Genomic DNA, 16,307 nt, shown 5'->3' on the forward strand with positions numbered 1-16,307 from the left:
AATTTCAAGAGGTAACTTTTATTCACACTGTTTAAAAAAAAAAAACATGACAAGATGTTCAACATCCCTAATTATTAGAGAAACGCAAATCAAAACTGCAACAAGGTCTCACCTTGCACCGGTCACAATGGCCATTACCCAAAAGTCAACAAACTATAGTAGCTGGAGAGGGTGCAGAGAAAAGGGAACCCTCCTAAGCTGCTGGTGGGAATGGAAACTGGTAACAGACACTATGGAGAACATTATGGAGGTTTCTTTAAAAATTAAGAATAGAACTACCATATGATCTGGCAATCCCACTCCCGGGCATATCCGGAGAAAACCATAATTTGAAAAGACACATGCACCCCAGTGTTCACTGCAGCACTACTTACAATAACCAAGACATGGAAGCCTCCTAAATGTCCATGAACAGAGGAATGGATAAAGAAGATGTGGTCCATATATACAGTGGAATATTACTCAGCCATAATAAAGAACGAAATAATGCAATTTGCAGCAACATGGATGGACCTAGAGATGATCACACTCAGTGAAGTGAGTCAGACAGAGAAAGACAAACATGATTATCACTCATATTTGGAATCTAATTTTTAAAAAATGATGCAAATGAACTTACACAACAGAAACAGACTTAGACTTCAAAAACAAAGTTATGGTTACTCAAGGGGAAACATGGGGTGGGGAGGAATAAATCAGGAACTTGGGATTAACATACAACACACTACTACATGTAAGATAGATAAACAACAAGTACCTAGTGTATAATACTGGGACCTCTACTGAATATTCTGTGATAATCTATATGAGAAAAGAATATATGTGTATGTATAACTGAATCACTTTGCTTTGCACCTGAAACTAACAATGTTGTAAATCAACTAGACCCCAATAAAATCTTTAAAAAAAATAAGCACTGAAGGATAAACCAGAAATTAATTAATTAATTAATTGTAAGTCTCGCCTACCCTCCATTATGAGGCCTGATGATCTTGCTACATCGTATCTGCTGCTTTTTCTGTTTTCGCACTGGGCGTTCTACAGCTTTGAAATAGTGCCAGTAGATTTTTAAGGAAGGAACATAAAAAGAAGTAAAAATCAAATATTTTAGTTTTTGAGCGTTTCATCCACCAGTTGCTGAGGTAAATCAAACCCCGTGATTCATCTTGATTCCTGTCCTGCTTCCTCATTCCCCACATCCCGGCCGGCAGACCTCTCAGCTCCACCTTCTCCGTCTCTCCAGAACCCTGCCCGTCTCGTGTCCTTTCCCGCTGCGCCCGGGTCCCAGCGTCCATCATCCTGTGATGCCCCGTCCGGTGTCCACGCCTCCGCATGCACGCCCCCGCCCAGTGGATTCTCAGCCGAGCAGCCGGAGGGAGTGGTCCTTATAGAGCCCAGATGTGCTCCTGCCTGCGAGGCCCTGCCATCGGCCCCCTGAACTCGCCTCCTAAGACGCTGCCCTCACTCCTGCTGCTCCTGCCAGAGGAGCTTCTCACCTCCTCAAGGACCCGCGCTCTGCCCCTGCCTGGAGCCCTTCTCCCCCATGGCTTCAGGCTCCGCCCCTTCCCAGCCTCAGGTCTCAGCTCCCCTGCCACCCAGCAGCTTCCCCTCATCCCTCCCACCTGCCGCCCATCTCCCTATGACACGCTGTTTTCCTTGTTCATTTACTGTCTTTCCCCCCCAAAACAGCATGTGAGCTTCATGAGGGCAGAGGCTTTGTCTATTTTGTTCGCTCCAGTGCCGGGGTCGGGGCCTGGCACTTGGGAGGCTTCAGTCAATACTCACCGACTGGATCCACTGACGCTCATGCTTCCCTGGCCTCCTTCTGGCTCTGGGCTCCGGAGCCTTCATCCCTGTCCCCTCCAACACGGAGGGTAAAGAAACCATTTGCTGCTGGTCCCGTCACGCCTGCCCCCTTGGCCTGGGCCCTCTGCAGCCGTCTGCCCCGGCCCGGCTGAGCCTCCCCCCTCCCCGCCGCCTTCTCTCCTCTCCCTGCGCCGCGGTCCCTCCCCAGTCCGGCCGCCTGCATCGCAGCCACGCGGCGCTGGTTAGGCAGCCTTCTTGCCTTAGATGAAGCCTCTTCTGAGACAGTGGTTTTCAGACACTTTGAGCTGCATCTCTCTTTATAAAGTGGATTCTCAAGTGGAAACCCAGTTGATAAAGAAAGATCAAGGTTGGCAGGTGCTCCAGTTGAAGAGGAAAGGAACTGGAGTCCGTCCATACCCACGAGGGCCCTCAGAGCACCTCTGCACCACCCTCGGCTTGCTGAGCCGTGTAAAGACCACTGTTCTCAGCTAACGTCTGGGTCCTGTCCTTCCAGCCCCTGCACGACTTTCTCCAGGTTGCCTGACTTGCAGCACCTGTGTCTTACCCTTGTCGGGCGGAAGACAGAACCTGTGCCCTGGTGGGGAGAGAGTGGGGAGGGCGGCCTGCTCCAGTCCCTGGTCCTGGGGTTTTTTCAGGAATCTCCAGAAGTCGCTCCTGCCCGGGTCAGGGTTGGACTGTAGGGCCTCCTGAAGCTGCCGGTGGTGCTCTCAGCTTCCTGCTTTTCTCAGTCACCAACAGCTGCTCCTGGAGGCGGGATAAGAGGCTTCTGAATTATGTATTAATTAGACAACAAGGACCTACTGTAGAGCCCAGGGAACCATACTCAATATTTTGTAGTAACCTATAAGGGAAAAGAATCTGACAAAGAGTAGATATATGTATGTATAACTGAATCACTTCTCTGTACACCAGAAGCTAACACAACATTGTAAATCAACTATACCTCAATTAAGAACATTTTTTAATTAGAAATTAAACTTAAATAAAAAAAAAAAATTTTTTTAAAGCCAAAAAAATTATTGTATTAATTATCTTTACCCCATTACTGCTAAAAAAATTTAACAAATACTTAGAGATACATGTGGAAATAATAGGTGCTACAAGATACCTATGGACAGTCTTCTGAGCATATAATTTGGCCTTTGTGGATACCATTTTCAGTGTTGAGAGTAGAAAGTTATGGCCCAATATACAAAAATGTTTTTTACATTTTATGTTCTTTTATTTGGTTATAGCTTGTGGCAATCATGTTTGTTTTCAACCTAACAGGTTGAAAGTCATTGAAAATGAATTGATGCAGGCTTCCACGAAGAAATTTTCTCTGGAAAAGTTTTATAAGGAGCCCAGCGTTTCAAGTATACAAATGGTGGATTGTTGTAAGAGACTTCTAGAACAATCACTGCCTTATCTACAAGGAATGCACCTCTGCATTTCACATTTTTACTCTGTTATGCAGGATGGAGACCTTTGTATTCCTTGGAATTGGAAGAATGGAGAAGCCATTAAATAACACAGAAATCTGTATTTTTTTTTAAGAGATAAGAAACTGCTAAACTTATTTAAATCCACAATTTGATGTAACAGTATTACTGATGTGTTACAAGAAAAAAGTTTCTAACTGCTGCTTTAAAAGTAGACTTTTAAAAAATTAATTTCTATTAGGAAACTTGTTTAAAAAAGGTTTTATCTCCCAATCTTGTAGTGTTTCTTATCTGATTGGCAGGACTGGCTGAAAAGATGTTAGAAAGAAAGGATTCTACAGGGTGAAAGAGATATATATATATATATATATATATATATATATATATATATATATATATATATATATATATATATATATATATATATATACACACACATATATATATTTTTTTTTTATGAGTGAATGTTGGTAAGTATAAACAGGTCTCATTCAGTATAGCTCTAGAGTTGCGGAACTCATTTCCACCTGTAACAATTCAACGTGCGACTTTATAGTTACATCCCATGTATCGATACACACACCTGTATTTCGCAACCAATTATGGACAGTTTGAGTCCAAAACAGATGACTGATGGGTAGTAAAAATTCGTTAATCAAATTTTGCCTAAAGAGAGAGTAGATGGGAAAAAGCAATTGAATGAACAAATGATATTGACATTATCATAAGCTGATACAGTTTGTTAAAGCATTTCCAGTAACAGAGAATTTAAAGTTTTCCTATGCATTAAGATATTCTAACTGTTGGTAGCCTGTAACCAAGAGACAGTGAATTTTTTTGAAACACTGAATGAGGTGATTCATTTGTTTCAAGGACAAACACTATCCAGAAAAATCCTTGTTTCTCAAAGAGTTCCATCAAGTAGGGCCAAGTTTAAAATGATTCTGACCATTCAGGATCTGCCACCCCTCTCAACCCAGGTCTTCCAATGATTAGAACACTGGTTAGAGCCCCTCTGAGTCACCCCCTGTCCATAGTTGTGTGGACTTTCCTGGACCCACCACCCAGCCCAGCCCCAAGCCCTACAGACAGACACAGGGCTTCTCTCTGTGGATATTTCCCTTAGGATAATATTTTTAACCAGATCCAAAATCCTCTTCAGCTTGTTTCTCAGGAGGACAAGGTGAATCCAGGTTTGTAACATTTTTGAGGCTCTTACTGCTGAAGAAATAAGGAATTTTTTCCATAGTGCATTAGAAAGGAAAAGAGATGTTAAAAATGATTCTCGAAGCATATTTTAAATTTATCTAAAACACTGATTATTTGAACGTTTTAAATTCAAATGTGTGTTTGAATAAGTATTGATTTGTAATTATTATAGTTTGTGCATATCACCCCTTTTAAGCTGTGCCTAACAACTGTACTTTTTTTTTCTCATGTAAAAATGTTGTTGCTTATAAAAGTTTTCCAGAGCCAAATGATGGGAGTGAAAAATTCTTTAGAGGTTACATAGGAAAATTTATTTGAGGGAATTCCCTGGCGGTCCAGTGGTTAGGACTCCACACTTTAACTGCCAAAGGCGAGGGTTCGATCCCTGGTTGGGGAACTAAGATCCCAAAAGCCATGCAGTGTGGCCAAAAAAATAATAATAATAATTTATGGAAAAATATGTTTGGATTATGCCATTTCTAAAGTCAACTAATATAGAATCCTCAGTAATATGTTCTGAATTGGACTTTGTCTCAGAACTAATTGTTATATAATAAGTAATACGTTAACCAGATAATTGTTTTCTCATTATTCATTTGTTAATAGTTTACAACTATTTCAACATAAAGGAATCTACAAAAAATTGGTGGCCTGTTTATGCCTGTTTGAGTTCCTCTTCCAATCTAACATAAAAGTTCTGGAAAACTCTCTCCCACCACTGAAAACTAGGACAGGATGAGATGCCTCTAACCTCAAAGCCTTGGGTCAGAAATGATCTCCGGAGGGACCTGAGCTCCAGCCCCAGGCCAGAGCTCTCCCAAGGAAGAACCAGGCCATGAGCTTGCCTGGGGGCCGTACCCTCTGCCCAGGCTGTCCAGTCAGGGAGGCGTATGTCCAGAGCCACGTCCGTCCACAGGACAGGTCTCCCCAGGCCCTGCTTCCTCCTTTCTCTCTTCAAAGCCTCTGCCTCCAGGCAGCCTCCCTGAGCTCATGAGAGGGGCTATGGGCCTTGAGGGGTGGACGGGTGGGCAAGGGGAACCAGGGCTGCCTCAGGAGCCAGCTCACCTTTGGAACCTCTAACCCACCCGTCCCTTGGCCTCAGTCTCCCCATCTGTGAAACATGCCCATTCCTGGAGCTCCTTCTCACCCTCAGTGAGTCTGTCCCAGGAAAAGAGAGTCCTCCCTTGGATGGTCCTTGGCCACCAGCCCAGGTGCCTCTTGCTGCTTAACAGCTGGACGAGGAAGAAGAGGAGGAGGTGGGGCGGCCGGTGACCAGACGGAGCAGACCTGGGTCAACACCATGGGACCCTCTTCCCTCCACACCCCTCCTACTGCAGCCTGGTTCTACTGGTCACTCAAAACGCTTCCCTCGTGGGGACATGCCTTTTACAGAGAACTTTAGGGATTTTTTCCCATAAGCTGACAAATGCTGCATATAGGGAAAATGAGGCCCCAAACAGTGCAGAAACTTGTGCAAGGCCCTTCTGCCTGCTGCAGGCTGAAGAGGGGGGATTAGAACCCAGGAAACCCCAGGGCTGGGAGGCATCTGCACAGACAGGAGCACTCCCAGCTCTGGGGGAGTCCACCCCCAGGTCAGCGCCAGGGCTTGACAGGATCACAAGGCAAGCAGTACAGCCCCGTGGGGGCGGGGACCATAGCAGAGACAGTGACCTTGGGGCCAGGCACGTCAGTCCTGGCCATGATGGTGCACACGGGTCGGCGGGGGGCAGAGCTGACTTTGCCCCAGTCTGGGTACTGTTGTGAGAACCGGGAGGGGTGGCACCCCTCCTGCTCCTCCCGAGTGACCTGGCAGTGCCAGTCAGCTTTGCCCCTCCAGTCAGACTGCTCGGGCAGCCCCCGTTGTCCCTGCTCAAGCTGGGCCAGGGCGTGCACTGGGCCCCCGCAAGTGCTTATAAGTGTCATTCTGTAAGCAACGTTTGCACACGACTGCCCCAAAGTCCATCACGGCAGTTCACGTGGGCGGAACTGGCTCAGCACAGGGCGTGGTGAGCCACGTGGGGAGGGGGCCATCGGATTTCACCCTCAGAATCTTTGGGAGGCGGTCAGTTTTTCTTTCTGTCACTACCCCAGGCACTGGCCTAGACCTGGTGTCAGTCGGTACAAGGCAGAGGCTTCCGGGTGAGCGGGGTGAGTGGAGAGGCCGCAGGAAGAGCCCTGGGACAGGGAGGCAAGCCCAGTACCATCCATGCACACAGCGGCCCTGCTAACTCACTTCATCTGCACACAAAAAAGGCAGGAATTTTAAAGTTTGGGATAAATCTTTCCTAAGAGACTTCCTAAGATCTTTTCCATTCTTCTCATTCAGTGAGAACTTGGGCAGCACCTCCTGTGTGCAGGCACTAGGAACATAGCAGGGCCTGAGCCTTTCAGGAGCTGGACGCTGGGCATCATTTAGCCTTCCCTGGTGTATCAGTGTCCTGTGGCTGACATAAGTTACAAACTGGGCAGGGCTTCAAACAACAGAAAGTTATTCTCTCACGGTTCTGGAGGCCACAAGTCCGAAATCAAGGTGTCAGCAGGGCCACACTCTCTCCAGAGGTTCCTCCCTTCCTTTCCTTGCCTCTTTCAGCCTCCGGGGGCTGTCAGTGTTCCTTGGCTGGTGGCCACATCACTTCAATCTCTGCCTCCGTGGTCACAGTGCTTCCTCCTCCGTGTCCTCTGTGTGTCTGTCTCAAAACACTCCTGTCTCATCTAAGAATGCATGTGGGTGGGTGGGGGAGCGTAGATCAAGATGCCGGAATAGAAGGACGCGGAGCTCACCTCCTCCCACAAATACATCAAAAATACACCTACATGTGAAACAGTTCTCACAGATTACCTACTGAATGCTGGGAGAAGATCTCATAATCCAAAGCTGCAAGAAAGATCACCATATAACCAGGTAGGACAAAAGAAAGTAATCGGGACAGGACCTGCACACCTGGGAGGGAGCTGTGGAAGAAGAAAGGTTCCCTCATCTTGGGAAGCCCCTTCACAGGCAAGGAAATCAGCCGGGACAGAAAGGGAGCTTCAGAGGCTCAGAGGAGAGGAGAGCAGTCAGCTTGGGCAGGCAGGACAGAGACCAGCACAGACGGTCCTGGCCACCTCGCTGCAACCCCCAGCCCAAGTCATGCATCTACTGGTGCACACGGGGGCTGGGTGCTGAAGCTCAGGTTTCAGCAGACAGACCCAGGGAGAGGACTGGGGTTTGCTGCATGGAAACAGCTTGAAGACACTAGAATGTGGTTCAGGCCGCAACCGGGGGTGTGTGCAGGACAGAGCCTGGGTCCGCCACAGAAGCCCCACTGTTAACACACGGCAAAGGGAGGGGCATGTCCCTGCCATAGCAGCCTCATTCTTGGTGTGCTCACAGTGGGCACGGCTCTGCTGCTATGAGCTCTGGGAGCACACAAGCCCAGCAGGTGGCCCACACGTGGAGGTGGGGCTGAAATCAGAGCCAGTTCCCAGGGGCTGTTTGACTATGTAAGTACAGCACCTGTGGAACATCTGTGTGGATTACTGGTGCTCCATGGCTGGGGTGGGCCTGGCATTAGCAGCAGCGGGCTTTGCAGGTGCACACACGGAGGCAGGGCCAGGGTCTATGCTGATTCCATAGCTCCCACAGTAGGTCCAGGTGTGTGACTACAGCAGGTCCGGTGCCAGACTTTGGCAGATCTGCGCCTGTGGCTTTGTAAGCACAGTACCTGAGAAATACCTGGGCCAATTGCCAGCGTTCCCATGACTGAGGCAGGGCTGAGGGCAGTGCCAACAACAGTGTACTTTGTGAGCGCACACAACGGGTGCTGGGCAATGCCGTAAAGCACATTTCCCATTGGACACCTATTGCAGAGGAATACTCAGCAGCTCCTCTCCCAGCGGGAGCACTCCAGTTTCACCTACCTCACACCACAGCTTAGAAACAGATCTGGAGGCTGCTACTCTGACAGCTGGGGAGCAGACCCTGTCACAGGGCAGTGACAACCACAGAGCAAACAAGAAGCCCCACTCAACATCCAGTGCAGGCTCTGGTCATCACAAAAACAATCACACCCCCTATCCAGGGGATAACGGCCAGCACACACTGAGGAAAGACATGGCAGGCATCCATACTAAAGACAGCTCTCACACCAAAAATATTAGACTCACACAGGCTACACAGGGATGCTCCCACATAAAAACAGCCCTTCAGGACCAGAGTAGATAACTGTTACTCCTAAATTCATAGAGTCAAAGAAATAAGTAAAATGAAGAAACTAAGAAACCACTCCCAATTAAAAGAACAAGAGAATTTCCCTGAAAGAACAAACAATGAAACAGACCTTTCCAGTCTACTAGACCCCGAGTTCAAAAAGGAGATAATAAAAATACTGAAGGAATTAAGAAAAGCTATCAATAGAAATGCAGATCACTGTAACAAGGAACTAGAAACTATAAAAACGATCCAATCAAAATTAGAAGACTCATTTGCCAAGATGAAAACCGAGCTAAAGGCAATGGATAGCAAACTAAATAATGCAGAAGAACAAATAAGTGACCTGGAAGATAAAATAATGGGAATCACCCAATCAGAAAAACAGACAGAAAGACAAATGGAAAAAGAAAAAATGAAAGCAGTATGTGAGACCTCTGGAATAATACAAAGAGAGCCAACATACACATAATAGGGATCCCAGAAGGAGAAGAAAGAGAAAAGGGGATTGAAAATCTATTTGAAGAAATTATGGCTGAAAACTTCCCAAATCTAAAGAAGGAAACACATATACAGATACAGGAAGCACAGAGAGTTCCAAAGAAGATGAACCCAAACAGACCTACATCAAGACATATTATAATCAAAATGGCAAATTTTAAACATAAAGGGAAGATTCTAAAGGCAGCAAGAGAAAAACAGAGTCAATTACAAGAGAACCCCCTCCCCGCCATAAGGCTATCAGAAGATTTTTCTGCAAAAACTTTGCAGGCCAGAAGGGAGTGGCAAGATATATTCAATGTCCTGAAAGGGAAACGAGGATACTCTACCCAACAAGATTATCATTTAGAATAGAAGGAGAGATAAAGAATTTCTCAGACAAGCAAAAACTAGAAGAATACAGCAATACTAAACCTATCCTAAAGAAATATTGAAAGGTCTTCTCTAAACAGAAAAGAAGCAAGAATCTATTGGAAAGATAAAATCAAAATAGGAAAGTAAATCACTTAAATAAGCCAGTACATAGATTAAAATAAATTTTTTTTGTGAAAGTGATTACAACTACAATGAACAGCAAAACATGAAGATGTAAAAGAGGACATCAAAAATCATAAAATGTGGGAGAGGAGAGTAAGAAAATGTAGGTTTTTTTCTAGACTGTTTTTGAGCTTATAGACTACCAGTCTAAAGAAAGTAGATACAATAATGGGTTAACATATTTGAAAACCAGGGTAAGCACAAATCAAAAACATACAATAGATTCACAAAAACCAAAAAGAAGAGAACTCAAACATAATACAGAGAAAACCATCAAACCACAAAAGGAAAACAAAAAGAAAAATAAAGGAACAAAGAAGAAATACAAAATCAATTGGAAAGCAAGATTTAAAATGGCAATAAATATATCTCTAATAATAATTACCTTAAATGTCAATGGACTAAATGCTCTGATCAAAAGACACAGAGTGACAGATTAAACAAGAGCCTACAATATGCTACCTATAAGAGACCCACATAGATTGAAAGTGAAGGGATGGAAAAAGTTATTTCATGCAAATGGAAATGACAAGAAAGCAGGGGTAGCAATACTCACATCAGACAAAACAGACTTTAAAACAAAGGCCATAAAAGAAGGACACTATATAAAAGAATCAATACAAGAAGGGGATATTATACTTATTAACATATATACACCCAATATAGGAGTACCTAAATACATAAAACAAATACTAATGGATTAAGGGAGCTATTGACAGGAATACAGCAATAGTAGGAGACTTTAACAATCCACTGACATCAAAGGAGAGATCTTCCAGACAGAAAAATCAGTAAAGCAACAGAGATCCTAAATGACACAATAGAACAGTTAGACTCAATTGTTATTTTCAGGACATTACATCCCCCCAAAAAACAGAATACACATACTCTTCAAGCACACATGGAACATTCCCTAGGATAGGCCACATACTAGGACACAAAACAAGCCTCAACAAATTTAAAAGGATAGAAATTATTTCAAGCATCTTTTCTGACCACAGTGACATGAAACTAGAAATCAACCACAGAAAGAGAAACAAGAAAAAAGTTATTACATGGAGACTAAACAACATGCTAGTAAAAACCAGTGGGTCAATGATGAAATCAAAGAGGAAATTAAAAATACTCGAGACAAATGACAATTAAAACACAACCATACAAAAATCTATGTGATACAGCAAAAGCAGTCTTAAGAGGGACATTCATAGCGATACAGGCCTTCCTCAAAAAAAAAAGAAAAATCTCAAATAAACAAATTAACCTATCACCTAAAATAATCAGAAAAAGAAAAACATACAAAACTTAAAGTCAGCAAAAGGTAGGAAATAATAAAGATCAGAGAGGAAACAAATAGAGATTTTTTAAAAATAAGAAAAAAATCAATAAAACCAAGAGCCAGTTTTTGAAAGCATAAACAACGTCGAAAAACCTCTGACAAGGCTCACCAAGAAAAGAGAGAGGACCCAAATAAACAAAATATGAAATGAAAGAGGAGAAATAACAACCAATACCTCAGAAATACAAAAAACAATAAGAAAATACTATGAACAACTATATACCAACAAATTTGACAACCTAGAAGAAATGGACAAGTTTCTAGAAACATACAGCCTGCCAAAACTGAATCAAGAAGAAATAGGTAATTTGAACAGACTAATCACTAGAAGTGAAATAGAATCTGTAATTTTAAAAACTCCCTGCAAACAAAAGTCCAGGACCAGATATCTTCACTGGGGAATTCTATGAAACATACAAAGAAGAAGAACTTATACCAATCCTTCTCAAACTCTTCCAAAAGACTGAAGGGGAGAGACACTTCCAAAGTCATTCTATGAAGCTACCATCACCCTGATACCAAAACCAGACAAAGACACTACCAAAAAAGAAATTATAGGCCAGTATCTTTGATGAACATACATGCAAAAATCCTCAACAAAGTATTAGCAAACCAAATCCAACAACACATAAAAAGGATCATATGCCATGATCAAGTTGGATTCATACCAGGGTCACAGGATAGTTCAACATACAAAAAGTCAATCAATGTGATACACCACATCAACAAAAGACAAAAACCACATGATCATCTAAAATGATGCAGAAAATGCATTTGATAAAATGCAACATCCATTCATGATATAAACTCTTACAAAAGTGGGCATAGAGGGAACATACTTCAGGATAATAAATGCTATTTATGACAAACCCAAAGCCAATATAATACTCAACAGTGAAAAGCTGAATGCCTTCCTGCTAAAATGTGGAACAAGACAAGGATGCCCACTCTTACCACTTCTATTCAACATAGTATTGGAAGTCTTAGCCACAGCAGTAAGACGAGAAAAAGAAATAAAAGATATCCAAAGTGGAAAGGAAGAGGTAAAATTGACATTATATGCAAATGACTTGATACTGTATGTAGAAAACTCTATGGACTCCACACAAAAAACTATTTGAACTTATAAACGAATTCAGCAATGTAGCAGGATACAAGATTAACATACAGAAATCTGTTGAATTTCTTTACACTAATAAAATATCGGAAAGGAAAAGTAAAAAAACAATCCCTTTTAAAAGTGCATCTTAAAAAAAAAGAAAAAAACAAGCCTAAGAATAAACCTGAACAAGGAGGTGAAAGACTTATACACTGAGAAATATAAAACATTGATTTTAAAAAATTGAAGATGATTCAAAGAAATGGAAAGATATCCCATGATCTTGGACTGGAAGAATTAATATTGTTCATACTACCCAAAGCAATCTACAAATTTAAGGCAGTCCCTATCAAATTACGCATGACATTTCTCACAGAACTAGAACAAATAACCCTAAAATTGATATGGAACCACAAAAGACCCAGAATTGCCAAAGCAAAACTGAGAAAAAAGAAGAAAGCTGAAGGCATTATAACCAACCCCCCAGACTTCAGACAATACTACAAAGCTACAATGATCAAAACTGTACAGTATTGGCACAAACACACACATATGGGTCAAAGAAACAGAACAGAAAGACAAGAAATAATACCACACACCTACAGTCAATTAATCTTCAACAAAGGAGGCAAGAATATTCAACGGAAAAAAGACAGTCTCTTCAGCAAAAGGTGCTGCGAAAGCTGGATAGGGCCATGTAAATCAATGAAGTTAGAACACTCCCTTGCACCATACAAAAAAATAAACTCAAAATGACTTAGAGACTGAAATATAAGACATAACATCATAAAATTCCTAGAAAGGAATACAGGCAAAACAGTCTCTGGCATAAACTGTGCCAATATTTTTTTAGGTAAGTCTCCCAAGGCAAACAAAATAAAAGCAAAAATAAACAAATGGGACCTAATCTAACTTAAAACCTTCTGTGCAGCACAGGAAAGCATAAACAAAATGAAAAGACAACTTGTGGACTGGAATAAGATATTTGCAAACAATTTGGCTGAAAAGGCTTATTCCCAAAGTATACAAATAGCTCATACAACTCAGTAACAGAGACATGATACAAATAAACTTAGAAAACAAACTTATGGTTATGAAAGGGGAAAGGTGGTGTGGAAGGATAAAATGGGAGTTTGGGATTAGCATATACACACTACTATACTTAAAATAGATAAACAGGGACTTCCCTGGTGGCGCAGTGGTTAAGAATCTGCCTGCCAAGGCAGGGGACACGGGTTCAAGCCCTGATCCAGGAAGATCCCACGTGCCACAGAGCAACTAAATCCGTGCTCCACAACTACTGAGCCTGCTCTCTAGAGCCCACGAGCCACAACTACTGAGCCTGAGTGCCACAACTACTGAAGCCCACTCACCATAGAGCCCACACGCAGCAACTACTGAACCCACGTGCTGCAACCACTGAAGGTCACGCACCTAGAGCCCGTGCTCCACAACAAGAGAAGCCACCGCAATGAGAAGCCCGTGCACCACAACAAAGAGTAGCCCCCGTTTGCCACAACTAGAGAAAGCCCACAGGCAGCAATGAAGACCCAACACAGCCAAAAAATAATAAAATTAAATAAAAAATTTAAAAAATAAACTACAGCGAGATATCACCTCACACCAGTCACAATGGTGATCATCAACAAGTCTACAACGATAAGTGCTGGAGAGGGTGTGGAGAAAAGGGAACCCTCTTGTACTGTTGGTGGGAATGTAAATTGATACAGCCACTATGGAGAACAGTATGGAGGTTCCTTAAAAAAACAAAAATAGAACTACCGTACGACCCAGCAATCCCACTACTGGGAGTATACCCTGAGAAAACCATAGTTTAAAAAGAGTCATGTACCACAATGTTCATTGCAGCACTATTTACAATAGCCAGGACATGGAAGCAACCTAAGTGTCCATCAACAGATGAATGGATAAAGAAGATGCGGCACATATATACAATGGAATATTACTCAGCCATAAAAAGAAACAAAATTGAGTTATTTGTAGTGAGGTGGATGGACCGAGTCTGTCATACAGAGTGAAGTAAGTCAGAAAGGGAAAAACAAATACTGTATGCTAACACATATATATGGAATCTAAAAAAAAAAAAATGGTTCTGAAGAACCTAGGGGCAGGACAGGAATAAAGATGCAGAGGTAGAGAATGGACTTGAGGACACGGGGAGGGGGAAGGGTAAGCTGGGACGAAGTGAGAGAGTGGCATGGACATATATACACTACCAAATGTAAATAGACAGCTAGTGGGAAGCAGCCGCATAGCACAGGGAGATCAGCTCGGTGCTTTGTGACCACGTAGAGGGGTGGGATAGGGAGGGTGGGAGGGAAACGCAAGAGGGAGGGGATATGGGGATATATGTATATGTACAGCTGACTCACTTTGTTATACAGGAGAAACTAACACACCATTGTAAAGCAATTATACTCCAATAAAGATGTTAAAAAAAAAAAAGGAAAAAGAATTCAAAACAGGGCTGACTTTCAGGAAGCCAGCTTCTTAAGGTACATTTTCCTCACACTGTATAAAAAAAAAACACATGAAAAGGTGCTCAACATTGCTAATTATTGGAGAAATGCAAACCAAAATTACAAGATATCACCTCGCACCATTCAGAATGACCATCATCAAAAAGTCTACAAATAATAAATGCAGGAGAGAAGTGTGGAGAAAAGGGAAACTTACTGTGTCTTGGTGGGAGTGGAAATTGGTAACAGCCACTATGGAGAACAGTATGGAGGTTCTTTTAAAAACTCAAACTAGAGCTACCATATGATCCGGGAATCTCACTGCTGGGTGTATATCTGGAGAAAACCATCATTCCAACAGACACACGCACCAGAACATTCATGCACTATTTAAGAGTCAAGACAGAGAAGCAACCTTAATGTCCACTGACAGAGGAATGGACAAAGAAGATGTGGTACATACATAGAATGGAATATTACTCATCCATTAAAAAGAACAAAATAATGCCATTTGCACAAACATGGATTGACCTAGAGATGATTATACGAAGGGAAGGAAGTCAGAGAAAGACAAATATGATATCACTTACATGTGGAATCTAAAGAAAAAGTGATTCAAATGAACTTATTAACAACACAGAAACAGACTCAATAGTGTTCGAAAACAAACTTATGGTAAGAAAATGTAACATCACAAACACAAAGGCTCTCCAACCAATCAAGAAGCAGGCTATTCGTACGGTAGCATTTGGCCAAGAACTGTCACCAATTCCACAAGTGAAACAGATATGTGACTCCTTCACTTATTTGATGCATAAAATGACCCCATCATCTCCTGGGAAACGGATCACGTCCACAGCCCTCCTGCGTGGCCACCCTTTCTCTGTTTCACATCCTAGGCTTTTTAAACAAGCAATTTGTGTAGATCGAGGTGAGAACGGGCAGCGAGGCCAGAGAAGTAAGTAACCAGAGGGGGGCCCCAGCAGCACACTCGGACAATCACCCCAGTCCTCCGCCCACCAGGCTCCTGCCCCCGCCCTCCTTACCCTCCTCCCCGGACACGTCAGCTCGTCCTCCTCGGCCACAGCCTCTGCTTCCTGTTCCCTTCCCAAAGCATCAGCCTCGGCTCCTCTCACGCGTGACCCCTCTCCGTCCACCACCCCTGACGCTGAGGGCACTTGCGTCTCCTGCGAGCCTGGGGACCAGGCCTTCATCTTTCTACCAGTGGCGCCTTTCACAGCTTCCCATCCGCAAAGGTCACAGCAAGTGACGGCTGCATGAATGAATGAATCCTTGCTAGCCAAACCTCCTTAGGCCACATCTTTAGGAAAACCACCCTGTTTTGAATATAATACTCTCCCTTTCTTCATAGTAGATCCATGAAGCATCATCAACACTATCTTACTGCCTACAAAACTACTGACTACAGCAGGATTCCTTCAAGGATACGAATGGCATATAGACAGCACTGCTTATGAACCAGAAACATTTTTCACTTTAAGATTTCTTCTCAATTTAATGACAGTGCAGACGAGGCTTGTTTTCTAGCAGCAGATTTCAAAATTTTAAACAGTGAAGATTCCAATTAATCAAGTAGTAACTGAGTTTTCCCCACTTGTTGCCACCCTTTTCCATCTGCACAGTTTCTTTCTGATACTCTTATCTTTCATTCTGCTCCTGAGTTGACTTTTATATTAACAAGCCCTGC

The 16,307-nt window shown here is 43.0% G+C and overlaps 2 protein-coding genes across 8 annotated transcripts in view; one reads left to right on the forward strand and one right to left on the reverse strand.

Annotated features, from left to right (window-relative positions):
- TCAIM (T cell activation inhibitor, mitochondrial) overlaps nucleotides 1–4,903 on the forward strand; it is a 37,556-nt gene extending 32,653 nt beyond the window's left edge. For 4 of the 5 annotated variants that reach the window (XM_082348554.1, XM_082348550.1, XM_082348551.1 and 1 more), the window contains one exon: nucleotides 3,097–4,903. In XM_082348554.1, the coding sequence (XP_082204680.1) occupies nucleotides 3,097–3,337 (241 nt within the window). In that variant the 3' untranslated portion in view covers nucleotides 3,338–4,903. Of the gene's footprint in view, nucleotides 1–1,243; nucleotides 2,376–3,096 lie in introns of those variants that run through there. The other variant, XM_082348552.1, reaches the window with a different exon arrangement.
- The window catches only part of LOC309608479 (T-cell activation inhibitor, mitochondrial-like), a 78,261-nt gene continuing 64,438 nt past the window's right edge, over nucleotides 2,485–16,307 (reverse strand). For all 3 annotated transcript variants that reach the window (XM_082348696.1, XM_082348695.1, XM_082348694.1), the window contains one exon: nucleotides 2,485–2,571. In XM_082348696.1, coding sequence (XP_082204822.1) covers nucleotides 2,556–2,571 — 16 coding nt within the window. In that variant the 3' untranslated portion in view covers nucleotides 2,485–2,555. The remainder of the gene's footprint in view (nucleotides 2,572–16,307) is intronic.

Source organism: Balaenoptera borealis, assembly GCF_965194805.1.
Source record: "Balaenoptera borealis genome assembly, chromosome: 12".
NCBI classification, from domain to species: domain Eukaryota; kingdom Metazoa; phylum Chordata; class Mammalia; order Artiodactyla; family Balaenopteridae; genus Balaenoptera; species Balaenoptera borealis.